The sequence below is a fragment of the Bos indicus genome, chromosome 8 (genome assembly GCF_029378745.1).
Source record: "Bos indicus isolate NIAB-ARS_2022 breed Sahiwal x Tharparkar chromosome 8, NIAB-ARS_B.indTharparkar_mat_pri_1.0, whole genome shotgun sequence".
Lineage (NCBI taxonomy): Eukaryota > Metazoa > Chordata > Mammalia > Artiodactyla > Bovidae > Bos > Bos indicus.
Window position 1 is genome coordinate 64054934 of NC_091767.1, and position 27993 is coordinate 64082926.

The following is a 27993-nucleotide window of genomic DNA, read 5'->3' on the forward strand; positions in this document are numbered from 1 at the left end:
TCTTAATAGGTGCTTTTGTTTTCTGAAACCCTTGTTAACTCATATGAAGGCTCTAATTTTACAAATAGTAATTTCTCCGTCAAAGAACTCACCCACATTTTTGGTTTCAAATTCAGTGGTGGCAGTGACTTTAAAAACTGCAGTTTGAGGCTCTTACCAGGCCCAGCATGTTTTAGGCTTGTTCTAAGTTGTTAACATGCTGACTGGCAAAAAGCGCTCCCGCTACTGTGCCCTGAACTCTACTCTGTGCTCAAGCAGCAACCAAGCTAGTGCTGTCACCTAGTGGTCACCGTGGGAATTGGTGACCCTGCTGGCTCTTCCCTACTCTCCTTTCTTCTGTGTTAGGGGGCAATGGACTCTGCTTAGAACCTAGGGCTGCTGCTCCCCCACCACCTTCACCTCCAGCCCCCTATTCCCTTTTCTTTATTTTCCTCCTAATTTAGTTAATTCCAACTCAGACAACCCTTTATGTGGGCATAGCCTCTAGTATATCCTTCCACCTCTCTTGTCAATTACCTCAGAAACTCTCCCAGTCTTCCATCTTACTGTGTTCCGAATTTATTTCTTGTTATTTGTGAACCTTCCAGAATTCAGCTGTGGTTAATCATGCAGATGTACTTAGTGATATACCTGTATCGAGGAAAAGGAAAGGTACAAGTTTGAACAGAATCAGTTGATTAAAGTTTATGAACAAATTTATAACGAATTAGTATCATGAATATCTAAATCCTTTCAAAAATACTCAGCAACCTCCTCCAGAATCTTCTGAAAACATTTCATTCCTTAATTTCTTCTAATCAGAGTTGCTTTCTTTCAAGTAACAACCTTCAAAATAAAGTGTTTTATGTCACTTTGAGTTTCTTTCGTTTTACAACTAACAGGGAAGGAAATAGCACATTTTAGTTCTTGTGTGCCATGCTAAATGCTTTTTAAAAACCTATTATCTTATTTTTAAAATCTTCTTAGTGGTCTTGAAAAGTTAAGGTATTCTTGTAGTGTAAAAGAGGAAACAAAGGCTCACTGGTTAAGAAGTTTCTTAACCAGTCTAAGGTCACGTAGTCATCAGTAACAGCCAGGCCCTGGATTCCAACCCAGGTCAGAATGACTCCAAGTAAAGCATCTTTTACTGAAATGCCCTGCCTCCTAGTATTGTTGTAATACTGTTTTGCTATCACGATTTTGTGAAATATATGGTTCTCCAGCTACTTCTAGGCTAAATGGACTTTTGTGGACCAGCCTAGCCTAGAAGCCCAGCCAGAACCTTTACATGGTTCCTAAGGGAAAATACATTTTCATTTCACATACTGGTTTACAGTTAATTGAACTTTTGGAAAAAGGCACATTCTTAGCTGGTGAGGTTTAAAACTACCTTGTGTAAAATTAAATTCAGTCCCAGCCTTTTCCCCTCCTGACATTTTTAGTTCCTATCTCAGCTACCCCATGTGTCAGTGATACTACTGTTTTTATAGTTTTCTAAGCTGGATACCTTGGAATTGTAATAATCTTACTTGGCTTCTTGTTGAACTGTATACACAGTTTGTCATTAAAGCTTGCATTTCTCATTTAAGGTCACATATGGTTTGTCCCCTAATATTCTATTCCCACTATGGCTGTGCTAGGTTCCAGGTATTTCTCTTTTTCCTCCTTGTTTCCCTCCCAGCTTCCAGGAACAATCACTGAGCACCTCACCTGGACCAGGCATTCTTCTATGTATTAAACAGTCCCATCCCTGCTACTGTTTGTGTGGACTCGAGATCAGTGTCTTTACACTGTGATTCTTTGTCTCTTGAATGGACTAGTTGTCTTTGCCTCAGTCTCAAGAATAGGTGACTTAATTTAAGGACCTAAAGGATATAAACATAAATGTATAAGAAAACTGAAAATAAATGAAAATATATGAACAAGAAAAACAAAATATGAAAGAAATCTATACAAATGTAAGGTACCAATGTGTTGCCATTGTGTGATTCAGGACTGAGTAAAAAGTCATAATGTTTGAACAGATAAATCATAAATGTTCTATAGCCTATCTGAAATATTGTTTTTCTACTTGGCAGACAATGGCACATGGACTCAGCTCTGGTTGGTGTCAGATTATCATGAGCACGGATCCCTTTTTGATTATTTGAACAGATACACAGTTACTGTGGAAGGAATGATAAAACTTGCTCTGTCCACAGCAAGTGGACTTGCCCATCTTCACATGGAGATAGTTGGTACCCAAGGTAACTCAAAGCAGTCCTGTTATTTAAGCTTTAAATTCCTATGGGTCTAATGTCTATTCAGAAAATTTTTGCAAGAAGTCAGCCGAAGTAGAAATGTTTAAAATGAGTTTTTATATGAGAATATCTTAACTTTCTGTTGAAAATCTAACATAGAGTTAGGAATCTAAGAATTTGATTAGAGATTCTCTAGTTGTTACAACAATACTGATATTTTGGTAAGTTCTTAAAAGTAGTGTTTAGTCTTGTGATTTTGAGGATCTTGATTTTGGAATTTATGTATAGTACCAAATGAAATGTGAAGATGTTCTGTAAACATCCAACATGCTACATAAATGTTATCTGACCATCTGATAATTGTGTTTGATCCTAGGATAAGGAGATTGCATGAGTTAGTATTGTGCTATATAAGATATTAGATGCCAGTGTAGTCTCTGCTCTAATGATTATCCACTTGCTACCTGATGATTATCCACTTGCTAACCCCATTACCAGCTTTACTATATACGTCACACATGCTGTTTTACTAGTTCAGCCTGCCCCATCTTTGCAAAATCATTGTTGATTATAATAGCCTTATTGAGCTTTAATTCACATACTATGTCACATACAATAAACTGGAAAATTCTTAGAGAGATGGGAATACCAGACCACCTTACCTATCTCCCTAGAAACCTGTATGCAGATCAAGAAGCAACAGTTAGAACTGGACATGAAACAAAATAGACTTCAAAAACAGGTTCAAAATTGGGAAAGGAGTACAGCAAGGCTGTATATTGTCACCCTACTTATTTAATTTATATGCAGAATACATCATGTGAGATACCAGGCTGGGTGAATCACAAGCTGGAATCAAGACTGCTAGAAGAAATAACAACAACCTCAGAATGATGGTAATGACAGAAAGTGAAGAGTAACTAAAAAGCCTCTTGATGAAGGTGAAAGACGAGCGTGAAAAAGCTGGCTTAAAAGTCAACATTCAAAAAAGGAAGATCCAGGCATCCAGTTACATCACTTTATGACAAATAGAAAGGGAAAAAGTGAATGCAGTGACAGATTTTCTTTTCTTGGGCTCCAAAATCACTGTGGACGGTGACTGCAGCCATGAAATTAAGACACTTGCTCCTTGGAAGGAAAGCTATGACAGACCTAGGTAGCGTATTAAAAAGCAGAGACATCACTCTGCCGAGAGAGGTCTGTGTAGTCAAAGCCGTGGTTTTCCAGTAGTCATGTATGAATATGAGAGCTGGACCATAAAGAAGGCTGAGCGCCAAAGAATTGATGGTTTCAATCTGTGGCGCTGGAGAAGACTCTTGAGAATTCCTAGAGCTGCAAGGAGATCAAACCAGTCAGTCCTAAAAGAAAACCCAGAATATTCTTTGGAAGGACTGATGCTGAAGCTCCAGTACTTTGGCCACCTAGTACAAAGAGCCAACTCATTGCAAAAGACCCTGGTGCTGGGGAAAATAGAAGGCAAAAGGGAAAGGGGGTGGCAGGGGATGAGATGGTTAGATAGCATCACCAACTCAATGGACATCAGTTTGAACGAACTCCAGGAGACAGGCCAGGAGCCTGGCCTGCTCCAGTCCATAGGGTTGCAAAGAGTCAGACATGACTTGGTGACTGAACAATAACAAATTGAGTTGTAATTCACATACTATACAGTTTACCCATTTGGTGTACAAATGAGTGGTTTTTAGTATAATCAGTTTTGTATAGCTATCACCACATTTTAAGAACATTTAAGAACATTTTCATCACCTCAAAAGAGGTGAGGCCTATAGTTCTCAGCAGTCACTCCCCATTTCCCTCTAAACTCTCTAGCTCTAGGCAACCTCTAACTTATTTTCCATCTATTGTTCAGTCACTAAGTTGTGTCTGACTCTTTATGACCATCTATATAGATTTGCTTATTCTGGACATAGCATATGGAATCATACAATATACCTTTTATGACTAGCTGCTTTCTAGTATAGGTTCAAGGTTTATCCATGTTGCAGCATTATCAGAAATTCATTCCCTTTTATGTCCAAGCAATATTTCATTATATGGATTTACTACATTTTGGGTATCCATTCATCATTGATAGACATTTGTTGTTTCCACTTTGGGCTATTATGAATAATGCTGCTATGAACACTGATGTACAAGTTTTAGTGTGGATACGTTTCCATTATCTTGGGTATATGCCTGGAGGTGAAGTTACTGGATCAGACAGTAACTAATGATTTGGAAAAAAAAAAAAAAAAAAAAGTCTGGCAAGTTCACAAAGGGCCTGTACTATTTTATTGTACATTCCCACCAGCGGCCTCTGAGGGTTCCAAGTTTTACACACTGTAATTATTTTATAATAGCACTTTTTCTAGTAGTTAGTATTAAAGGCATTACACATTTAATGAATATATTCCAGTTGATAGGCAAAAGAGGTGATCTAGATTTTTGGTTCTTGGATTGGAATATTAGTACCTAGGCGTCCTATAAAAAAAGATTCATAGGGTATCAACAAACTAGTATCTTTAACCTCCTGGTTTTTGAGTGTTAGACATATTTTTGAACATCATCTGTTTTCTTTGAAATGTAATCTCATCAACTTTTTGTGCACTGATTCATGTTAGTTGGTTTAGTAAGGGCCCAGGTATTGCAGTGACGGGGATGAAATGCTTTTGATACTGGGATGGGAGGACCTAGGTGAGATTTGTGATTGGTATTGCCCTTTAAGCAACCATGTTTAACTTTCTTTTTCTTTAGGAAAACCAGCCATAGCTCATAGGGATTTGAAATCAAAGAATATCTTGGTAAAGAAGAATGGAACTTGCTGTATTGCAGACTTAGGATTGGCAGTAAGGCATGATTCGGCCACGGATACAATTGACATTGCTCCAAACCACAGAGTGGGAACAAAAAGGTATACTTATCACAGAGTGAACACAGTTATTTTTATGTTCTGAAGTTGACTTCTTTTCCTTCTCATTTCTAGATACATAACTTTTCTGAAACTCAACCTTGTTCTTTATTAGACTGCTCACAGGTGGAAGATCTCATGGTCTTGCCTGCTCTGAAATCATGGTTAGCTAACTTACAAAGGTTACTGCTGATGAAAGGTAGCCTTTCCAGAAAATACTACTATTAGTTATGTTATCATAAGAGTAGTTAATATTAATGGGGTACCTACTGTGTACCAGTCATCTTAATGCGTCTCTTATGTATATTACATCATTTAATGTTCTCTTCAAATGTTGTGATGTAGTTAGCCCAACTGTTTTTATATTTTTATTTCCTGAAAACATAGCTTTCTCTCTTCAAACTTTCACATGTGCTATATCCTAGAGCAGCAGTCCCCACCCTTTTGGGCACCCAGGACTCATTGTTTTAAAGGTAATTTTCCCAAGGACCAGGGGTGGGGAAGATTCAAGCACGTTACATTCATTGTGCACTTCATTTTTAATCTAACGCTGCCACTGCTCTGACGGGGTGCCACAGATTGTGGGCCTGACTTCTGTCCTAGAGCATACTTTCCCCTCCTGTTTCCTTAACTTGTACTCAGTCTTCCTTTCTCAGAGGAATCTTTTTCTGGACTGTTAGATGTCCTTGTTAGGCACCCACATTGCATGCTAAATCTGGACCACTTAGCACATTATAACTGTTCACTTATCTGTATATTCCATTGGATCGTAAGCAGCTTTGAGAGAAGCCTTGTATTCCCAGCATCTATCATGGTGCCTAGAAGATAGTAGGTCCTCAATAAGTATTTGTTGAATCTATGAGTACTCCCCTGGTAGCTCAGTAAACAATCTGCCTACTATGTGGGAGACCCAGGTTCTGTTCTTGGGTCAGGAAGATCCTCTGGAGAAGGGAATGGCAACCCACTCCAGAATTCTTGCCTGGAAAATCCCATGGACAGAGGAGCCTGGTGGGCTACAGTCCATGGAATCCCAGAGAGTCGGACATGACTGTGTGACTAACACACACACATGAGTACTCAAAGAACCTAAGTAGGTAAGTATCACTGCCCTCAATTCACAGATGAGGAAACCACCTTGTGAAGGTTAATGTGGCCAACCTCCTGGATGGTAAGCTGAAGAGCTGAGATTTGAACCTGGGCCTTTCTGACCCAAAAGGCTTTGCTTTGTGTATCACAGCATTTTGCCACCACATACCGTCAAAGTGCTATGCTGGACTTGAATAGAGCTGAGCTTTATTGTATCTCAGCTGTATTTATGGATTCAATGGGGACTCTCAGATCTTTTGACTCAGGGTTCCAGGCAGTGGTTGCTGTAGGTCTTTGTGAGTCTTAATCTGTAACCTTAGTAGGATTTTTGAAACCTCAGAACTGTGCAATATGGTATCATTAAGGACTGGCATTCATTTTTATCTATTATTTTGTTCCCTGGAGTATGTCCTTGCCTTTCCTTTTATTCTGTTTTAGTGAGAAGACTTCTAGACTGAAATACATAGTCCCTGCATAGTACACAGCAAAGTAGGTGGTGTATAGTAGGACACCTAGGATGTGGGTCATTGGAAACAAAGATCATAAGGCAAATAGCATAAAATTGCTATTTCAGCTTTTCATGGGATTTGGAGTAAACCAGTGGAGATATTTTTCTTGAGTCTAATATGATCTCAGTTATGCGTGGAAGCTCAGGCTTCAGAAATCAGACCTGGGGGGCACGGGGGTGGGATGTATAGAAACAGTCTGAAGGGGTTAGGGTCTGATGTGATCGCATCTGAGGGTGTACGCAGAGAAAGCCTGGGCTGCCTTAGAATCCAGGCGCCATCATGTGGGCCATGTGTGAGGGGCGTTTTCCCCTGCATTAGCTTTCAGGCAGCAGGACACCACCTCCAGGAACAATCATGAGCTGCCACCACTGCCAAGAACACCAGACCATTATCTGCATGCCCTCTATCAAAAGGATAATTACCAGTACATGCTGAGGGGAGAGGTGACAGGCATCCATACTAAAACAGCCCTTGCACCAAAAATACTAAACCCACACAAGGTACAAAGGGGGGCTCCCACCTATAAATAGTCCTCAGAGACCATCGTAGATAATTGTTTCTCCTAAATTCACAAGATGATGCTGTGAAAGTGCTGCACTCAATATGCCAGCAAATTTGGAAAACTCAGCAGTGGCCACAGGACTGGAAAAGGTCAGTTTTCATTCCAATCCCAAAGAAAGGCAATGCCAAAGAACATTCAAACTACTGCAAAATTGCATTCATCTCACATGCTAGTAAAGTAATGCTCAAAATTCTCCAAGCCAGGCCTCAACAGTATGTGAACCATGAACTTCCTGATGTTCAAGCTGGATTTAGAAAAGACAGAGGAACCAGAGATCAAATTGCCAACATCCATTGGGTCATTGAAAAAGCAAGAGAGTTCCAGAAAAACATCTACTTCTGCTTTATTGACTACACCAAAACCTTTGACTGTGTGGATCATAACAAACTGTGGAAAATCTTCAAGAGATGGGAATACCAGACCACCTGACCTGCCTCTTGAGAAATCTGTATGCAGGTCAAGAAACAACAGTTAGAACTGGACATGGAACAACAGACTGGTTCCAAATCAGGAAAGGAGTACGTCAAGGCTGTATATTGCCACCCTGCTTTCATGCAGAGTGCATCATGCGAAATGCCAGGCTGGATGAAGCACAAGCTGGAATCAAGATTGCTGGGAGAAATATCAATAACCTCAGATATGCAGATGACACCAACCTTATGGCAGAAAGTGAAGAAGAACTAAAGAGCCTCTTGATGAAAGTGCAAGAGGACAGTGAAAGAGCTGGCTAAAACTCAACATTCAGAAAACGAAGATCATGGCATCTGGTCCCATCACTTCATGGCAAATAGATGGGGAAACAATGGAAACAGATTTTTTTTCTGGGCTCCAAAATCACTGCAGATGGTGACTGCAGCCATGAAATTAAAAGATGCTTACTCCCTGGAAGGAAAGCTATGACCAACCTAGACAGCATATTAAAAAGCAGAGACATTACTTTGTCAACAAAGGTCCATCTAGTCAAGGCTATGGTTTTTCCAGTAATCACATATGAATGTGAGAGTTGGACTATAAAGAAAGCTGAGCACCGAAGAATTGATGCTTTTGAACTGTGGTGTTGGAGAAGACTCTTGAGAGTCCCTTGGACTGCAAGGAGGTCCAACCTGTCCATCCTAAAGGAAATCAGTCCTGAGGAAGGACTGATGCTGAAGCTCCAATACTTTATCCACCTGATGGGAAGAACTGACTCACTAGAAAAGACCTTGATGCTGGGAAAGATTGAAGGTGGGAGGAGAGGGGGCAACAGAAGATGAGATGGTTGGATGGCATCACCAACTCAATGGACATGAATTTGATTAAGCTCAAGGAGTTGGTGATGGACAGGGAAGCCTGGCATGCTGCAGTCCATGGGGTTGCAAAGAGTCAGACATGATGAGCAACTGAACTGAAACTCACAGAAGAGAAATATAAGTAAAATGAAGAAGCAGAGGAACCACTCCCAGTTGAAAGACCACTCCCAGTTGAAAGACCAAGAGAATTCCCTTGAAAGAGCAATGAAACAGACCTCTTCAGTGTAGTAGGCACTGATTTCAAAAAGAAGACTGAAAATACTGAAGGAATTAAAAAAGGCTATCAACAGAAATACAGAGTACTGTAAAAAAGGAATTCGAAACTATAAACAGGAACCAAGAAAACTCACTTGCCAAGACAAAAACTGAAGTAAAGGCAATGAATAGCAGAATAAATAAGTGACCTGGAAGACAGAAGATAAAAACTGCCCAATTAGGACAGCAGACAGAAAGCCAAACGAAAAAAAGGGACCTATGGGGTAAGATAAAGTATGCCAATCTATGCGTAATAGGAATTCCAGAAGGAGAAGAGACAGAAAAAGAGGTTGAAAATGCATTTGAAGAAATTATGACCGAAACCTTCCCATACCTAAAGAACGAAATGCATATTCAGGTACAGGAAGCACTGAGGGTCCCAGACAAGGTAAACTCAAACAGGCCTACACCAAGACACGTTATCCGTAGCAGAAATTAAAGAGGAAAATTTCAAAGGAAGCAAGACAAAAAGTTAATTATAAGGGATTCCGCCATCAGTTGTTCCTACTACAGAAATGTTGCAGGTTAGAAGGAAGTGCCAAGATAGATTCAAAGTCCTAAAAGGGAAAAATCTGCAACCTCCGATCCTCTACCCAGCAAGGTGATTGTTTAGAAAGAGATGAATTTCTCAGAAAACTGAAAGTATACAGCAATACTAAACCTGTCCTAAAGGAAATACTGAAAAGTCTTCTCTAAATAGAAAAGGAGTAATACTCTATAGGGGAATAAAAAGGGGAGGAAAAAAATCACAATTGGAAAGCAAATTACTGAAATAAGCCTGTACACAGATTAAAAAAATTTTTTTTTCTGTGAAAGTGATAACCACAATGAACAGCAAAAGAACATGAAGATATAAAAGTGGACATCTAAATCATAAAATATGGGGGAGGAAAGTAAGAAGATGTAGGGTTTTTTTTTCTTTGATTTCCTAGATATGTTTTTTCCTTTGATTTCCTAGATATGTTTGAGCCTGTATGCCTACCTATCTAAGGCAAGGAGATATAGCATGGGATTAATGTATTTGAAAAATAGAGTAACCACCAATGAAAAACATACAATAGATTCACAGAAACCAAGAAGAAAATAAGTATGACACAAAAGAAAATCAAACCACTAAAGGAAAACAAAGAAAGGGACAAAGAAGAAATATAAAATCAATGGGAAAACAAAGTTAAAATGGAAATAAATATGTATATATCAAGTTACTTTAAATGTCAGTGGACTAAATACTCCAGTCAAAAGACAGAGGGGCAAACATTTGCACAGTAAAGGAAACCATAAACAAAACCAAAAAGACGACCATCGAATGACAGAAAATATTTGTAAATGAGGTGACCAACAAGGGATTAGTCTCCCAAATTTACAAACAGCTCATGTGGCTCAATATTAAAGAAAAACAACAACCCAATCAAAAAATGGGCAGAAGATCTAAGACATTTCCTCAAAGAAGACATACAGATGGCCAAAAAAGCGCATGAAAAGGTCCTCAACATCACTAATTAGAGAAGCCCAAATCAAAATTACAAAGATGTATCACCTCAGACCTGTCAGGATGGCCATTATCATCATCATCATAAAAAAAAATCTACAAACAATAAATGCTAGAGAGGGTGTAGAGAAAAGGGAACTCTCCTACACAGTTAGTGGAAATGAAAACTGGTAGAGTCACTTTGAAGAACAGGATGGAGGTTCTTTATAAAACTAAAAATGAAACTATCATATGATCTAGCAATCCCACTCTTAGGCATATATCTGGAAAAAACTATAATTTGAAAAGATACATGCCCCCCAGTGTTCACTGCAACACTATTTACAATAGACAAAAGACAGTCTAATGTCCAGATGAATGGATAAGGAAGATATGGTATGTACACACACACACACATATACATACATATACACACACAATGTTACCCATTAAAAAAGAAAACGCCATTTGTGGCAACACTGGTGGACCTAGAGATTATACTAAGTAAAAGTAAATCAGAAAGAGCATATCGCTTACATGTGCAATCTAAAAAAATGACACAAATGAACTTATTTATTTATGAAACAGATTCACAGGCTTAGAAAACAAACTTACGGTTACTAAAGGGGAAAGGTGGAAAGGAGTGATAAAGTATGGGTTTGCGATTAACATACACACAATGGGCTTCCTTGGTAGCTCAGCTGGTAAAGAATCTCCCTACAATGCAGGAGACCCTGGTTCAATTCCTGGATCAGGAAGATCCCCTGGAGAAGGACAGGCTACCTACTCCAGCATTCTTGGGCTTCCCTGGTGGCTCAGACGGTAAATCTGCCTGCAATGCAGGAGACCTGGGTTTGATCCCTGGGGTGGGTAGATCCCCTGGAGGAGGGCATGGCAACCCACTCCAGTATTCTTGCCTGGAGAATCCCCATGGACAGAGGAGCCTGGTGGGCTACAGTCCGTGGTGTCACAGAGTCAGACACACAGCACAGCACACACACACAATACTATATATAAAACAGATACTCAATAAGAACCTACTATATCGTATAGGGAACTAACTCAACTCAGTACTTTGTGATAACCTATGTGGGAAAACATATATATATATGTGTGTGTGTGTGTAAATGAATCACTTTGCTGTACACCTGAAACTAACACATAAATCAGCTATCCCCAAATATAAGAAATGAGAATAAACATAAACTCTCAGAGTAGATGTCTCAATATTCTGTGGTAAACCTTAATGGAAAAGAATGTATAACTGAATTACTTTGCTGTACAATAGAAATTAACATTGTGTATCAACAATCAGATCAGATCAGTCGTTCAGTCGTGTCCGACTCTTTGTGACCCCATGAATCGCAGCACGCCAGGCCTCCCTGTCCATCACCAACTCCCGGAGTTCACTCAGACTCACATCCATCGAGTCAGTGATGCCATCCAGTCATCTCATCCTCTGTCATCCCCTTCTCCTCCTGCCCCCAATCCCTCCCAGCATCAGGGTCTTTCCCAATGAGTCAACTCTTCACATGAGGTGGCCAAAGTACTGGAGTTTCAGCTTTAGCATTATTCCTTCCAAAGAAATCCCAGAGCTGATCTCCTTCAGAATGGACTGGTTGGATCTCCTTGCAGTCCAAGGGACTCTCAAGAGTCTTCTCCAACACCACAGTTCAAAAGCATCAATTCTTCGGCGCTCAGCCTTCTTCACAGTCCAACTCTCACATCCATACATGACCACAGGAAAAACCATAACCTTGACTAGACGAACCTTTGTTGGTGAAGTAATGTCTCTGCTTTTGAATATGCTATCTAGGTTGGTCATAACTTTCCTTCCAAGGAGTAAGTGTCTTTTATTTCATGGCTGCAGTCACCATCTCAATACAATAAATTTTTTAAAATAGAAAAATAAAGACAGGGTGGCAGATGTATTGTTTTAATCCAGAGCCTACAACATGCTGCCTCTAAGACCCACATTAAGGCAGAGGACACACAGAGATCAAAAGTGATGGGATGGAAAAATATTTCACGTAAACTGAAATGAGAACAAAGTGTGGAATCACTCAAGTCAGACAACACAGACTTTGAAACAAATACCATAAAGAAAGATAGATAAGGACACTGTATTGAAAAAAGGATCAGTTTAGGAAGAGGATCTTATACTCATCAGCATATACACACCTAATGTAGGAGTATCTAAATACATAAAACAAATAGCCACAAACATAAAGGGAGAAATTGATGGGGAAATCAGAGTAGGAGATTTGAACACCCCACTCACATCAATGGATAAATTTTCTAGACAGAAAACCAGTAAAGCAAGAGATCCTAAACAACACAATAGAATTATGGTAAGTTGATATTTTCTGGACATTAAAAAACAAAACACATGCTTTTCAACTGCACCTGAACATTCTCTAGAATTGATTATCTTCTCAGGCATAAAACAAGCCTCAACACATTTAAGAGTGCAGAAGTTATTTCACACATTTTTCCTGACCGTAACAGCATTAAACTAGAAATCAACCACAGAAAAAGAAATGAGGGGAGAAAATAAGTTACACAGAGACTCAACAACAGACTGCCAATACTAAAAAACCAGTGGGTAAAGATGAAATCAAAGAGGAAATTTAAAAATACCTTGAGACAAATGACAGTAAAAACCACCATACAACACCTATGGAATGGGACTTCCCTGGTGATTCAGTGGCTAAGACTCCAAGCACCCAATGCAGGAAGCCCAGGTTCAATCTGTGAACTAGACCCTGTATGCAGCAGCTGAGAGCTGGCACAGATATTTTCAAAAAAGAAACCTATGGGACGCAGCAAAAGCAATTCCTAGAGGGAAGTTCACAGCAATACAGACCTTACTCAAAAAACATGAAACATATCAAATAAACAGCCTAGCCTACCACTTAATTATAGAACAAAACCTAAAGTCAGCAGAAGGAAGGGAAAAAATAAAGATCAGAGAGGAAATAGAGATTTTTGAGGAAAAAAAAAAAATTACAACTGAGACCTGGTTCTTTGAAAGGGTAAACAAAATGCACAAATCTTTGGCCAGGCTCACCAAGAAGAAATGAGAGAACCCAAATACATGAAAAAGGAGACATAACAACTGACACTGCAGAAATACAAAAAAACCATAAAAGAATACTATGAGCAATTATATGACAACAAATTTGACAACGCAGAAGGGGACAACAGAGGATGAGATGGTTGGATGGCATCACCAACTCCATGGACATGAGTTTGAGTTAACTCCAGGAGTTGGGTGACAGACAGGGAGGCTTGGCATGCTGCAGTCCATGGGGTTGCAAAGAATCAGACGCAACTGAGTGACTGAACTGAAGAAATGTACAAGTTTCTAGAACTATACAGTCCACCAAAAAATTTAATCAAGGAAAAACACATAATTTGACCAGACTGATTACTAGAGGTGAAATACAATCTGTAATTTAAAAAACTTACAACAAACTAAAGTCCAGGACCAGATGGCTTCATGGGTGAGTTCCACGAGACATAGAAAATAATTTATATCAATGCTTCCAAAAAACTGAAGAGGTGGGAACACTGCCAAAGGCATTTTATAATGCCACCATCACCCTGATTCCAAAACTAGACAAAGAACCACCAAAACAGATACATACAGGCCAATATATCTGATGAATATAGATGCAAAAATTCTTAACAAAATAGCAAACTGAATCCAGCAGCACACAAAAAAATGTCATACACCACAACCAAGTGGGATTCATTGCAAGTTCACAAGGGTGATTCAACATATACAAATCAATGTGATACACCTCATAAACCAGACAAAAAACACACGATCATCTCAATTGATGCAGAAAAAGCATTTGACAAAATTCAACATCCATTCATTGCAAAAACGCTTTACCAAAAAAGTGGGTATTGAGGGAACATAACATAATAAAAGCTGTTTATGACAAATCCACAGCCAGTATAATACTCAAAGGTGAAAAGCTGAAAGCCCTACTGCTAAAATTTAGAACAAGACAAAGACGCCCACTGTCACCTCTTCTAGTAAACACTGTAGTACTGGAAGTTGTGGCCACAGCAGTCAGATCAGAAAAAGATATAAAAGGTATCCAAATTGGAAGGAAAAATTTAAATTGTCATTATATGCAGATGACATGATTCTGTGTACATATATATATATACAGAAAACCCTAAAGACTTCACACAGAAATTACTAGAGGTGATAAATTAATTCAGCAAGGTAGCAGGATACAAAGGAAACAAGACTCAAAGAAATGGAATGATATCCCATGTCTTGGATTGGAAGAATTAATATTGTTAAAATGGCCATATTGCCCAAAGCAATCTACAGATTTAATGTGATCCCTATCAAATTACCCATGACATTTGTCACAGAACTAGAACAAATAACCCTAAAGTTTATATGGAATCATAAAAGACCCAGAATTGCCAAAGCCATCCTGGAGAAAAAGAACAAAACAGGAACCATAACCCTCCCAGACTTCAAACAATACTACAAAGATACAGTAATCAAAACAGCATGGTACTGGCACAGAAACATTCATACGGATCAATGAAACAGAAAAGAGAGCCCAGAGATAAACCCATACCCCTAAGGCCTCTTTGACAAAGGAGGCAAGAATATACAATGGGAAAAAGTCTGTTCAGCAAGTGGTGGTAGCGAAGTTGGACAGCCACATGGAAATTGATGAGGTTAGAACATACCCTCTCACCATACATAAAAATAAACTCAAAATGGCCTAAAGACTTAAACATAAGACATGACATCAAAAACTCCTTCAAGAGAGCATAGGCAAAACGTTCTGACATAAATCATACCAGTGTTTTCTTAAGTCAGTCTCCCAAGGCAGTAGAAGTAAAGAAACAAATGGGACCTAATCAAACTTACAGGCTTTCAGCACAGCAAAGGAAACCATTAAAAAAAAGGAAAAGACAACCTACAGAATCAGAAAAAGCATTTGCAAATGATGCAACTGATAAGGGCTTAATAATTTCCAAAATATGTAAATACCTCATAGAACTCAACAACAACAAAAAAACCAAGCAACTTAATCAAAAAATGGACAAGAGACCTAAAATGGCATTTCTCCAAAGAAGAAATACAAATGGCCAATATGCACATGAAAAAATGTTCAGTATCACTAATTATTAGAGAAATGCAAATAAAAACTGCAGTGAGGTACTGCAGTGAGTGGCCGGTTAGAATGGCCATCATTAAAAACTGTACAAATAACAAATGCTAGAGAGAATATGGAGAAAAGGGAACTCTTACACTGTTGGTGTAAATGTAAGTTGGTACAACCACTACAGAAAACAGTGGAAAAAGAGAAAAATAGAATCACCATATGGTCCAGCAGTCCCACTTCTGGCTATATATCCAGAAAAAACTAATCCAAAATGATACATGTACCATATTCATAGCAGCATTATTTCACAATAACCAAGACATGGAAACAACCTAAATGTCCATTGACAGATGAGCTGATAAAATGTGGTGCATATATCCAATGGAATACAACTCAGCCATAAAAAAGAATGAAATAGTGCCATTTGCTGCAGCATGGATGCAACGAGAGATTATCATAATAAGTGAAGTCAGTCAGAAAGAGACAAATATATTAATGTGTGGAATCTAAAATATGACACAAATGATCCTATCTGCAAAATGGATTGAGGGACATAAATAACAGACTTGTGGTTGCTGGAGCGGAGGGTGTTGGGAGAGGGATGGGGTGGGAAGCTGGAGTTAGCAGATGTTAAGCTATTACATATAGAATGGATAAACAACAACATCCTACTGTACAGGACAGAGAACTATATTCAGTATCTAAATAATAATGGAAAATAATATTTTAAAAAATGTATATATACATATAACTCACTTTGCTGTATAGCAGAAATTAGCAATATTATAATTCAACTATACTTCAATAAATTTTTTTTTTTTTTAATTTAAAAAGCAGCAGAACCATAGTGAAAGGAGGAAAGGTCAAAGTTAATATTGCTCCCCACCCCCCTGACCTCCCGCCCAGGAGTAAAAGAAAGATGATGAAACAGTTTAAAAAGTAATGTTACTATTGCATAAAATGAAGTGCTGACTTCTTTTTTAGGTACATGGCCCCTGAAGTTCTAGATGATTCCATAAATATGAAACACTTTGAATCCTTCAAACGTGCTGACATCTATGCAATGGGACTAGTATTCTGGGAAGTAGCTCGACGATGTTCCATTGGTGGTAAATTTCTCTCCCTTCCCCCAATATATTGTCACAAACAAAAGTTGTTTAAGAATTGTCTTTTTTATTGAATGAAATTGTTTACCCAGTGATCAATGAGAGTGCCAGAGAGATGACACAACATGCTTTATCCTTGTGCATGGCTTTATCCTAATACACAGCTTTATTCCAGTGTGGTCTTTTTCTAGTTCCACTTGAATTTTGGGAAGCAATAGAAACCAACCCCTTGTTATCTTGCAGTATAGATATTTAGAATGAATGACTGCTTGTGAGGCCACCCAGGAAGCTATTTTTAGCATGTACCAGAGTCAAACTGATTTTACCCCGAGATTGTAGTGATTTTCTCCATCTTGAGAGTGGAAATTACATATGCAAAATGCAGATAGACTGTCACTGCATTACTTTTTAAAGTACATTTGTGTTAGATTGAGAACTTTCAATGTTTACTTGAGAAACAGTCTTATCCTTGAGAACCCAGGCTCACCTGAGACTAGGGCCTCAGGTTTCTGAGGCAGTGAGGGGTGGAGTAGCAAATAGGACAGGTTATTAACAGACACAAGTAGAGGAAGGGACTTGCACCTCAGGCTTGCCATGTAGGATTCACACCTTAGTGAGAGTGTACTTCCCTTTACCAGGTGAGGCTGTGCACTTGCAGAATAAAGGCTTTCATTTCTCGCACATTGGGGCTCTAAGAGAAAATGTCTATCTGGTCATCACAACTCATAGTTAACCATTATTAAAATAGCCTTTGCTGATTATATTGCAGAATTTAGTTTCAAAGTGTGTGCTCAGTACTGACTCAAGGAGGTGGGTTGTTGATGCAGACATGGATAAGAGAGAGCAGGCTGTTCCACTTACCTGTTTTAGTAATGGGACACTGTAACAGGATTTCCAGCTGTTCCTTTTCTGTCTGGTCAAAGATTGTTCTGACATTATCTGAATAAACCTTTCAAAATAGGTTTTTTTAAAATTCTTTACCAATGTAGGAATACATGAAGATTACCAGCTGCCTTATTATGATCTTGTACCTTCCGATCCATCAGTTGAAGAAATGAGAAAAGTTGTTTGTGAACAGAAGTTAAGGCCAAATATTCCAAACAGATGGCAGAGCTGTGAAGTGAGTATTTATTTTGGATATTATACAGTTTTCTAAACTGTTTCTGGTTAGTATGTGGAAATTTGCTACTTTTCTTTAAGGAAAACAGAAGTAAGAATTCCCATTCCTTTATTTTTCATAGCTAATTAAATCAATGAGTAAAAACAGAATAATTTGATTTTTATGTTCAATTTCAAGTACATTGCAAAGGCGATGGAACATTTTTAGTGGCCATCAGTTTATTAGAACAGTGTTTAGATCTGCCAGTGAAACAAGGCTCCTGCATTTTAAATTAAAGCTTCCTGGCTTTCCCTGGTGGCTCAGTGAAGAATCCGCCTGTCATTGCAGTTAACACAGGTTCAATCCCTCATCTGGGAAGACCCCCACAGGCCACAGAGCAACTAAACCCATGCACCACAATTTATTGAGCTCTAGAGCCCGGGAGCTGAAGCTTACTGAAGCCCACATGCCCCAAGAGCCTGTGGCTCTGCAACGAGAGAAGCCACCACAACGCGAAGTCCAAGTACCACAACTAGCGAGTAGCTTCTGCTCGCCACAAGTAGAGAAAAGCCAAGCACAGCAGTGAAGACCAAGCACAGCCAAAAAATAAATAATTTTTTTTTTTTAAAGCTACCTTTCAACCAGGGCTGCCCAGAACAGTGGGCTGTGTGCTGGCTGGAATCAGGAGGCCTATATTGTAGATCCTGGCTACCATATATTTCAGAGGCTGACTTCTCCAAAGCACTTCAGTTCTTGGGACCTTAATATGCCTTTTTGTAAAATAAGGGATTTGGATGATTGTGAAGATGGTTCAGATGATTTTATATTTTATTCATTTCACTGCTCATTTGACTATTCATCAGGAATTTGTGGAAACTGCTTTTCAGCAGTATCTGAGCTTTTCAACCCCAGCTCTTTACAGAAAGTTTTAGAAATATTTTTGTAGTTATACTTTTAAAGAATTTATAAGAAAAATGTTATTTAATTTATCCTTAATTGCTAACTTTTACTAACAGAAGTAGAAGGTATTAAGAATACATAGAAAAACTACAGAAAAGGTCTTAATGACCCAGATAACCAGGATGGTGTGATCACTCACCTAGAGCTAGACATCCTGATGTGTAAAGTCAAGCGGACCTTAGGAAGCATTACTACAAACAAAGCTAGTAGAGGTGATGGAATTCCAGCTATTTCAAATCCTAAAAGATGATGGATGTTGTTAAAGTGCTGCACTCAGTATGCCAGCAAATTTAGAAAACTCAGCAGTGGCCACGGGACTGGAAAAGATCAGTTTTCATTCCAGTCCCAAAGAAGGGCAATGCCAAAGAATATTCAAACTACCACACAGTTGCACTCTTTTCACATACTAGTAAGATAATGCTCTAAATCCTTCAAGCTAGGCTTCAACAGTACGTGAAACGAAAACTTCCAGATGTACAAGTTGGATATAGAAAAGGCAGAGGAACCAGAGATCAAACTGCCAACATCTGTTGGATCATAGAAAAAGCGAGGGAATTCCAAAAAAAAACACTTCTGCTTCATTGACTACAGTAAAGCCTTTGACTATGTGGATCACAACAAACTGGAAAATTCTGAAAGAGATAGGAATACCAGACCACCTTACCTGCCTCCTGAGAAACCTGTATGCAGTCAAGAAACAACACTTAGAACCAGACATGGAAACAGCGAACTGGTTTAAAATTGGGAAAGGAGTATTATCAAGATTGTATACTGTCACCTTGCTTATTTAGCTTATATGCAGAGTACATCACGCAAAATGCTGGGCTGGATGAACCTCAAGCTCGAATCAAGATTGCCAGGAGAAATATCAATAACCTCATATGCAGATGACATCACCCTAATGACAGAAAGTGAAGAGGAACTAAAGAGCCTCTTGATGAAGCTTAAAGAGGAGAGTGAAAAAGCTGGCTTAAAACTCAACATACAGAAAACTAAGATCATGCATCCAGTATCATCACTTCATGGCAAATAGGTGGGGAAACAATGAAACAGTGAAAGACAATTTTCTTGGGCTCAAAAATCACTGTGAACGTTGACTGCAGTCATGAAATTAAAAAAGATGCTTGCTCCTTGGAAGAAAACCTATGACAAACCTAGACAACATATTAAAAACAGAGATATCACTTTGCCAACAGAGGTCTGTATAGTCAAAATTATGGTTTTTCCAGTAGTCATGTATGGATGTGAGAGTTGGACCACAGAAGCCTGAGTGCTAAGAATTTATAGTTTCGAACTGTGGTGCTGAAGAAGACTCTTCAGAGTCCCTTGAAGAACAAGGAGATCAAACCAAGTCAATCCTAAAGGAAATCAACCCTGAATTTTCATTGGAAGGGCTGGTTCTGAAGCTGAAGCCCCAATACTTTGGCCACCTGATGTGAAGAGCTGACTCACTGGAAAAGACCCTGATACTGGGAAAGATTGAGGGCAGGAGGAGAAGCAGGTGACAGAGGATGAGATGGTTGGATGGCATCAGTGACTCAATATACATCAATGTGAGCCAACTCTGGGAGATAGTGAAGGACAGGGAAGCTTGGCTTGCTGCATTCCATGGAGTCAGAAAAAGTCAGGCACAACTGCGTTAACAACCACTATTATTATGATACTATTATAATATTGGTAAAGCAAAGCATTTCCCTTTAGAGTTGATGTTTGGTAGTTTAGGAAGAATAAAACGCTGTTCACTTAAGTAGTTTATCTTACATCTTAAGAGTCGGACACGACTGAAGTGACTTAGCAGCAGCAGACTTCATTAGATACCTGTGAGATCAAGAGAGTTCCTTGGCTACCTCCAATGAAATCAAGTATGCAGGCCCAGACAAAATTTATTTTGTGTGCTCACAGAACCTGCATGTTTAACAAATGAAATTGGGCTAGATTTTGTCTTTGAAAAATTTCATCTTGATACTACAAACTGGAATCATTCATGCACTCATTCAATAAGCAAATTAGAGCAAATTAATATTAAACAGATGGCTAATTAAGCACGAAGGAAAGTTAGTAGTTAATGTTAAAAACATACATGCAAGTTGAAATTACTGTCACAGCATGTTGAATGAATGCCATCAGTGTCATTTAGCTAGTTTTGTATCACTAACTTAATCTTTCACTTTTCTCGGGTTTTACAAATCTCCCATCAGTAGCTGAAACGCATCGAGAATTTGAAACTGATAGGATACCTACAGAAGTGTTTTTCAGAGCCCTCTGACCTTTTCCAATCTGGAAAGCTGGCTCAGGATATCCCTTACCTTTCACCTGTGATCTCTCTTGCCTCTTTTGTGGTGACTGCCTTTCTGAATCCCATGTCTTCATGTTTCTTGGTTTGCTCATTATCCTCCTCTTCCAGCTCTTTGCTCAGATATTACCTTGTCAGTGAGTCGTTACCTGTCAATCTATTTAAAATAACACTTTTTCCCCTGGCATATTTTATCTCCTTCCCTAAATGATGTTTCTCCTTAGCACTTACCACTGACAGTCCATGCATTTTCCTTATTTATTATACGCTTTAGCCCTCTACAATGTAAGCTTTATGAGAGCAGAGATGTTGTCTATTATTTCGCTACTGTGTCTGTTAGTGTATCCTACTAGATACATGTAGGATGGTATCTGGATTATGGCACTCAGTTTGCTGGATGATTTTATGCATGTCCTGAACCCTTGGTCATTTTTACCTGAAAACAAGTGTTCATTTCTAGGAAATTTTCCTCACGTGTTCCCTTCCATTTTCTTCTGTTTTCTTCAACTCTGGTTATGAATGTAGACATCCTGAACAGGCATTCTGATTTTCTTGTGTTTTCCTTCCTATTACCCATCTCTTTGTTTTCTTTTCTCAACTTTCTGGGAATCTGCTTTTATCTTTTGGTTTTATTATTATTATTCAGGTTTATTTTGTAGTTCTATAAAACTTTCCCCAAACCAAACAAAACCCAAAAAAGTATTGATAAGTCCAGTATCAGTATTTTCTTTTATCTCTTTGAAGGTATTAATGATGGATTGTTGATATTGTCTTCTGTACACCTTTTGTTTTTTCCAAGGTGTTTTTTTCTGTTTGTGTCAGTTTCTGCATTTCATATTACTTTCCTGAAATGTTGATCAAGTTCATACTCTGTATAAAAGCAGCACTGAAAGCTGATGGGAAGCTTTGTGCACATGAATGGAGCTTATCGTCAACTTCAGTCTGAGGGTGAAGTAACTGGATTGCTTCCTTGGGGAACCACTGATGTCCCTCTCTTTAGGCTTTTCTTCTTGGGCTGAAGACTCTTCTGGTCTCCTACCTGGAGGAGTATGTGAAGTCACTGGCCATGTTCTGGGGAGAAAGTTTATTGTCTTAGCGTTTAGTGTGTTGTCAGTGTGGAATTTTGCCCTTTCCCCAAGATGGGAATCTGTTCTGCTCTCTCAGATTGAAATCTCTTGTCCTCTGTTGGGCTGGGGTGGGATGGTCACCCAGCTGTGTGAAGTTGGGGCAGGGCAGGTATCTGGGTTTCTAGCTTCTTTGGCTGATTCTGTTTTTACCCTGAACTTCACCCCAGGGATACAGGATATAAGTTAATTCCTCAGTTTTGGGGGCCATTTCATGTGAGTCAGGTTCCCTCTTTGCTTTGCACAGCTCTATTTGAGGATTCAGCTTTCTCAGGCTGCTAAGTAAATCCTCCCTTGTCCATCTGCTTTCCAGCTGCTGGCACCAGTATTCTGCTGATGGGAATTTAGGTCGTCTTTACTCATTTGCTATTACAAATAATGCTGAAACAGAAATACTTGTATGTCGTTTAAAAAGAAAATTTACAGGTAAAGATTATTATCCAGGTCGTTGAAAAGTGGTGCATGCATTAATGATCTTTCTTTTCTTTTCTTGTAGGCCTTGAGAGTAATGGCTAAAATTATGAGAGAATGTTGGTATGCCAATGGAGCAGCTAGGCTTACAGCTTTGCGGATTAAGAAAACATTGTCACAACTCAGTCAGCAGGAAGGCATCAAAATGTAAATTCTGTGGCTTTGCCTGAACTCTACTTCTTCTTCAGATCTGCTCCTGGGTTTTAATTTGGGAGGTCAGTTGTTCTACCTCACTGAGAGGGAACAGAAGGATATTGCTTCCTTTTACGATGATGTAACAAGGTGAACTAAAACATCCCAGGATTTCTTCAGACCCAGGAAACCGCCATGTGGGTTCCTTTCTGTGCACTATGAACGCTTCTTTCCCAGGACAGTTACAAAATGTTGTGTAGTCTACCTTTATTTTTTATTAACACAAAACTTGTTTTTTTAAACGATTGCTGGTCTTAACTTTAGGTAACTGCTGTGCTGAAGATCATCTTTAAGGGTAAAGGAGCTGGATGGCTGAGTTATATGAAACGTTTCTTATTTTTAAAGAAAGTGATTTCTCCTGGTTAGTACATTCTCAGAGGATTCTGAACCACTAAAGAGTTTCTTTGATTTAGACTTTGAATGTACTGTTCTATAATTTTCAGGATCTTAAAACTAACACTTATAAACTCTTGAGTCTAAAAATGACCTCATATAGTAGTGAGGAACATAATTTATGCAATTGTATTTTGTATATTATTGTTCTTTCACATATTCAGAACATCACATGCCTTCAAAATGGGATTGTACTATACCAGTAAGTGCCACTTCTGTGTCTTTCTAAAGGAAATGAGTAGAATTGCTTAAAGTCTCTGTGTGTGTTAAATCTGTCATGTTTTAATTCAAAAGTTTATTTACCTGGATAACCCAGACTTATTCTGTTTTGTTTTCTGGAAGAGTTTTTCTGGTATGTTCTTTGGTTTTCCATTCTGAATATGCCTTTCTCCTGCCAAAATGTGCTTAAACCACTAGAGAAATGAAATGGCATTAATTGGTAAATTGTTATCATGGTCATAATTAAGTATTCTCATCAAGTTTTTGCATTTTAATTGTATTGTCTAAGTACACTTTAAAAAATTCAAGTGGCACTCTTGATGCTTATAGTACTTTAATAACTTAAAATCTGTAGCATACAGACGAATTTTTCTAAAAGGGAAAATTTGTCTAGCTGCTTGTGAAAAGTTGTGTGGCATTCTGTAAGCCATTTTTTTCTTTATCTGATCAAAGACAGTGTTATTTTTTTAAGAAATGAATTATGTTTAAAATTAGAATATGGTTAATGTTAAATAGGCTTTTTTCTAGGAAGGTAAAGGTAGTTGATAATTTGAATAGTAACAGGTGTGTGAGAGTCACATTGTTGTGTAGGAGTCACTGTTCTGTGGACTTTGTCTTTGTAGCTAAGGTTAGTCAGTGTGGTTTTGAGGTCGCACTACACTTTGAGGAAGGCAGCTTTTAACTCAGTCTTTCCTTCTCTGTGCATATATCACAACTGCCTAATTTATATGGCTCTGGAGTGAATTTGGTGCACCCTCAATTTTTAGGAAACCGATAGCTAAGGAATATTCCAAGGATAGATTCTCCATTTACAGATGTTTATGGTGAAATTAAATGTTTAAAGTAAATCTGTCATGGCCTTCTCACATTCAGTTGAAAGTAGCTTATAATAACTGGTTTTACTTCCAGTGCTGAAAGTCTTTGCAGGATTTTTACAATTTTTCAAAGTCCTCTTTATCACTGTGATCTTAATCTGAGGGAGGAAAGTCTATCATAGCTGTGAGGCAAGACATACCTTATAGAGCTGTCAATTTCCTGATGAAAGGGTCAGAATAACCTTTACAGTATTTTGGTAAGAGATAGTGGCCATTTATGCTGACTGAGCTACATTCTGATAATGTCTTATTTCTTATACATAGAATAAATTTGAAAGACTATTTGGTCTTAAAGCCAAAGTAATTTTAGAATGAATGACATACTTCATAGGAATTTAGTGTCAATTTCATGTGTTTAAAAACAACATGGGGAAAATATTGTTTAGAGGTTAATATTTTGAGTCCAAATTTGAGTTTTTTCTGTAGTTACCATGATTTCATCAAAGCAAATGAGTGAGTTTGAGAGGTTTGTTTTATAATTGTGTTATGTTTCCTGTTTAATAATCTCTAGCTCTATGATCAGGTACTTTTACTTTTTTTTTTTGGCCATTTACAAGCCTACCAGATCTGCTTTATGAAATCCAGGGGACCAATGCATATAATCACTAAAACTATTTTTATATAATTTTAAGAACATACCAAAAGTTCTTGTCTGATTTAAAGTTGTGATACATGATTTCTCAGTTTCATATAAGGTAATCAACTTTTGCTGAAGATATTCTTTATTAAGTCAAAAAATGAGTTCCAGTTTTACTGTTCAGCCTAAATGGATGAAATCTACTTTTGATGAATCAGGGAACTTTTTAAAAGTTGGAATTTAGTTCTAAATTGGGTTTACATGTTACTCTAGCTGATTCCATTTTTTTTTTCCGACTAACGATGGTTTGACAAACTCCAATTGGCTAGTACTGAAAATGAAAGTAACTGAAAATATTTATGGATCATGATTGCTGTGGCTATTCCTGCAGAAAAATTTGACTGGAGAAATATATTTAAAAACACAAGCCTTTGTGTTTATACTGTCTATCTTCAGATGCTCACTTTCCAAGGTTCAACTTGGCTAAAGTATACCTTCAGGCAGATTGTCTGTCAGTCAGTACCCCCAGAGGAACGGGGATGAGGGGTGCGTACGGCTTACTGGGGTGTCGACATCCCTGGTCTTTTCTTCACACCCTTAGCTTGCTCCCTCCCAAACTGCCTTCCTGCTGGTCCTGCCTCAGTGGGCTGGCAGCAAGGGTAGCTCTGGCAGTGGGAGTTGTGCCAGAAGCAATGGCCAGTTGTATCTTCCATAGGACAGGGTAAGGTCCAAAGAGCTGAGCCTGTAGTTATGCTGTAATGATAGTGCTCAGGAAGTGCCTTGAGTCAGGATACAGTGCCATGGTCATCAAGAACTCCAAATTTCTGTTCTTAAAAAATTTCAGTGGTCACTTGGCCATTTTGCTGCTCATGCCTGAGTTACCTTTTTTCCCCCCTCTACCTTAAAGAACTGTCACATACAGAGTATTTTGTAAAACAAGATGGTGAAGTGCTAATTAAAACTCAAAACAACATGAGGATCCCATTAGACATGTCATATCAAGCATTTATTTTTACCCCTCCAATGAAAGACTGATTGTTAATAAACTATTTATTGACCATGGCAGTGTTCTGGCTCCAGATGGTGAGAGTCCAAATAATGGTTCTGTCACAGCTTGGCAGAAAAATGCCAGTTCAGATGTTTTTGAGACTCTAAAAAATAGCTCATGACGTGTCCTGCAGCATCTTGCGTCTGTTTTGGAATGCTGCGATTCCCATGGGCCCTCTCCAGAAATGCTGGACTTCTAGGACATTCTGAGGATTGTCAGTACATTTAAACCTTTAACCCTATTATGCAGTCTTATTTGTAACTGTAAACTTAAAAAAAAAAAAAAGTGGTTAACAACATTCAACCAGTTTCTTAAAGCTTAAAAAGAACTTCAGTGAATGTTTTTATTTTTAAACAAGATTTGTGAATTGAGTATCATGAACTGTGTTTTGATATCCCTTTTTCACATTGTGCCAATGGAATGGGGTGTTTGATATTTCTTTATATGTCAAGGAGATGCTTCAAAACGTCAATTGCTTTAAACTTAAATTACCTCTCAAGAGACCAAGGTACATTTACCTCATTGTATATATGATGTTTAATATTTGTCAGAGCATTCTCCGGGTTTGCAGTTTTATTTCTATAAAGTATGAGTATTATGTTGCTAAATTACTCAAATGGTACTGTATTGTTTATATTTGTACCCCAAATAACATCTATACTTTGTTTTCTGTATTTTATTGTATTTGTGCAGAATTCTTTTGGCTTTATCACTGTAATCTCTGCCCCTTTAAGATGTGTACAGAAAATGTCCATATAAATTTTCACTTACGTTGGATGATTTTGAGAAACCTGTAAAGAGGTGAGGAAAATGAAAACTGCAGTTCCCCATAAGTTTTTTAAAATTGTATACTGTATTTGTAGTAATATTCTGAATGAACTGTAAATAGGAGGTAGAAGAATAATGCTTATGTCAAGTCCTAACACTACAGTAGAAACATGGAAGCAATGCAAATAAATTACTTTTTTTCCCAAGTGCTAGTGGCATAATTTAAAATAAAGGGTGTATATTGGAGAGAGTCCTGCTATTATGACATGTAACTGATATAAATACAGACTAGAATCTTTGGATGACTGCTCGGTACAAGTTACAGTATTAGAACGTGTTTGAGACTTGCCCACCTGTCCAAAGGTGCATCTTTGTGTGTAGAAGCTTCTCTCCACATGCTTGTGGGTTGTTAATCTGTCGGTGGACATGAAGTGACATGTCTACACGTGAACTGCTTTGTCTCTGGCTCAGCAATCTGCTAAGTTTGTGTTAAAGTTTTTCAATGATTTCCAAAGAAAATTTAAAGTATTTTCATCTTCTTTCCAAATTTTTCCTTCTTTTCCTAAATTAAGGATTGTGAGAAATAATTTGTAGAAATAAGTTTTTGTTTTTGAGTTTTTTTGAAGTTAGTCTCCTGAGAGTGAGAACTTCACTGATAAGAGAACTGAGGAAGTAGAGAGGGGAGATGTCATCCCCAAGCCCGCAACATACTCTGGGTGAGGTTTTGTAGATTGGATTGTTCTTGCATTAAAGACTAGTCACCTCAATTCAGAGACCGGATTTAGCGATTTTATGTTTCTTCAGATTTTTCTTCATAATAAAGGCAGAAGTAGAGGTTTTTCTTGTAAATTAGAAGTGAGATTACTTTTAAAACATCATAGATTCAGAGAAAACAGAACTAGCTTTGTCTTTTCATCACCTCTTCAGCCCTTGGGGTTTTCTAATTTGGAGAAAGTGATATTACATAGATGACCCGATGAACAGATCTTGCAACTCTGTGCTTTATTTCATAATTGAGAAAACATTGGAGCTATTCTGAAAAGTGAGTAGAAAAATTTGATGTTATAAAAGCGAGGGCTCAGTCATGTATGACTTGTAAGGGTTAGAAAATATTCAGTTAAATAATATTAAATCATTGTGAAAAAGAAGGATTCTTAATGTGAGATGGAAAAAAAAAGAAACTTAAGATGACTATTTTCTTTCCTAATACAAAAGAAGAGAATTATAAGAAAGGGATATTGGCAACTTAAGTATTTCAAAGAAGAGAAAGGAAACAAAGGTTGTCAAGAATGATAGGATTTGGATACAACTAAACCAGCTCTCAAAAATAGAGGTGGAAAAAAAAAGCAGCACACGTGAAAAAATGAAATTAAGATCATTCCTTAATGCCATACACAAAAATAAGCTCAAAATGGATTAAAGACC

At 38.1% G+C, this 27993-nt stretch overlaps 1 protein-coding gene across 2 annotated transcripts in view; it reads left to right on the forward strand.

The window, feature by feature from the left end:
• TGFBR1 (transforming growth factor beta receptor 1) overlaps positions 1-26774 on the forward strand; it is a 75436-nt gene extending 48662 nt beyond the window's left edge. For both annotated transcript variants that reach the window (XM_070794825.1, XM_019966270.2), the window contains exons 5-9: positions 2058-2225; positions 4971-5127; positions 16428-16552; positions 17539-17669; positions 22522-26774. In XM_070794825.1, coding sequence (XP_070650926.1) covers positions 2058-2225; positions 4971-5127; positions 16428-16552; positions 17539-17669; positions 22522-22647 — 707 coding nt within the window. In that variant the 3' untranslated portion in view covers positions 22648-26774. The remainder of the gene's footprint in view (positions 1-2057; positions 2226-4970; positions 5128-16427; positions 16553-17538; positions 17670-22521) is intronic.
• The last annotated feature ends 1219 nt before the right edge of the window (positions 26775-27993 follow it).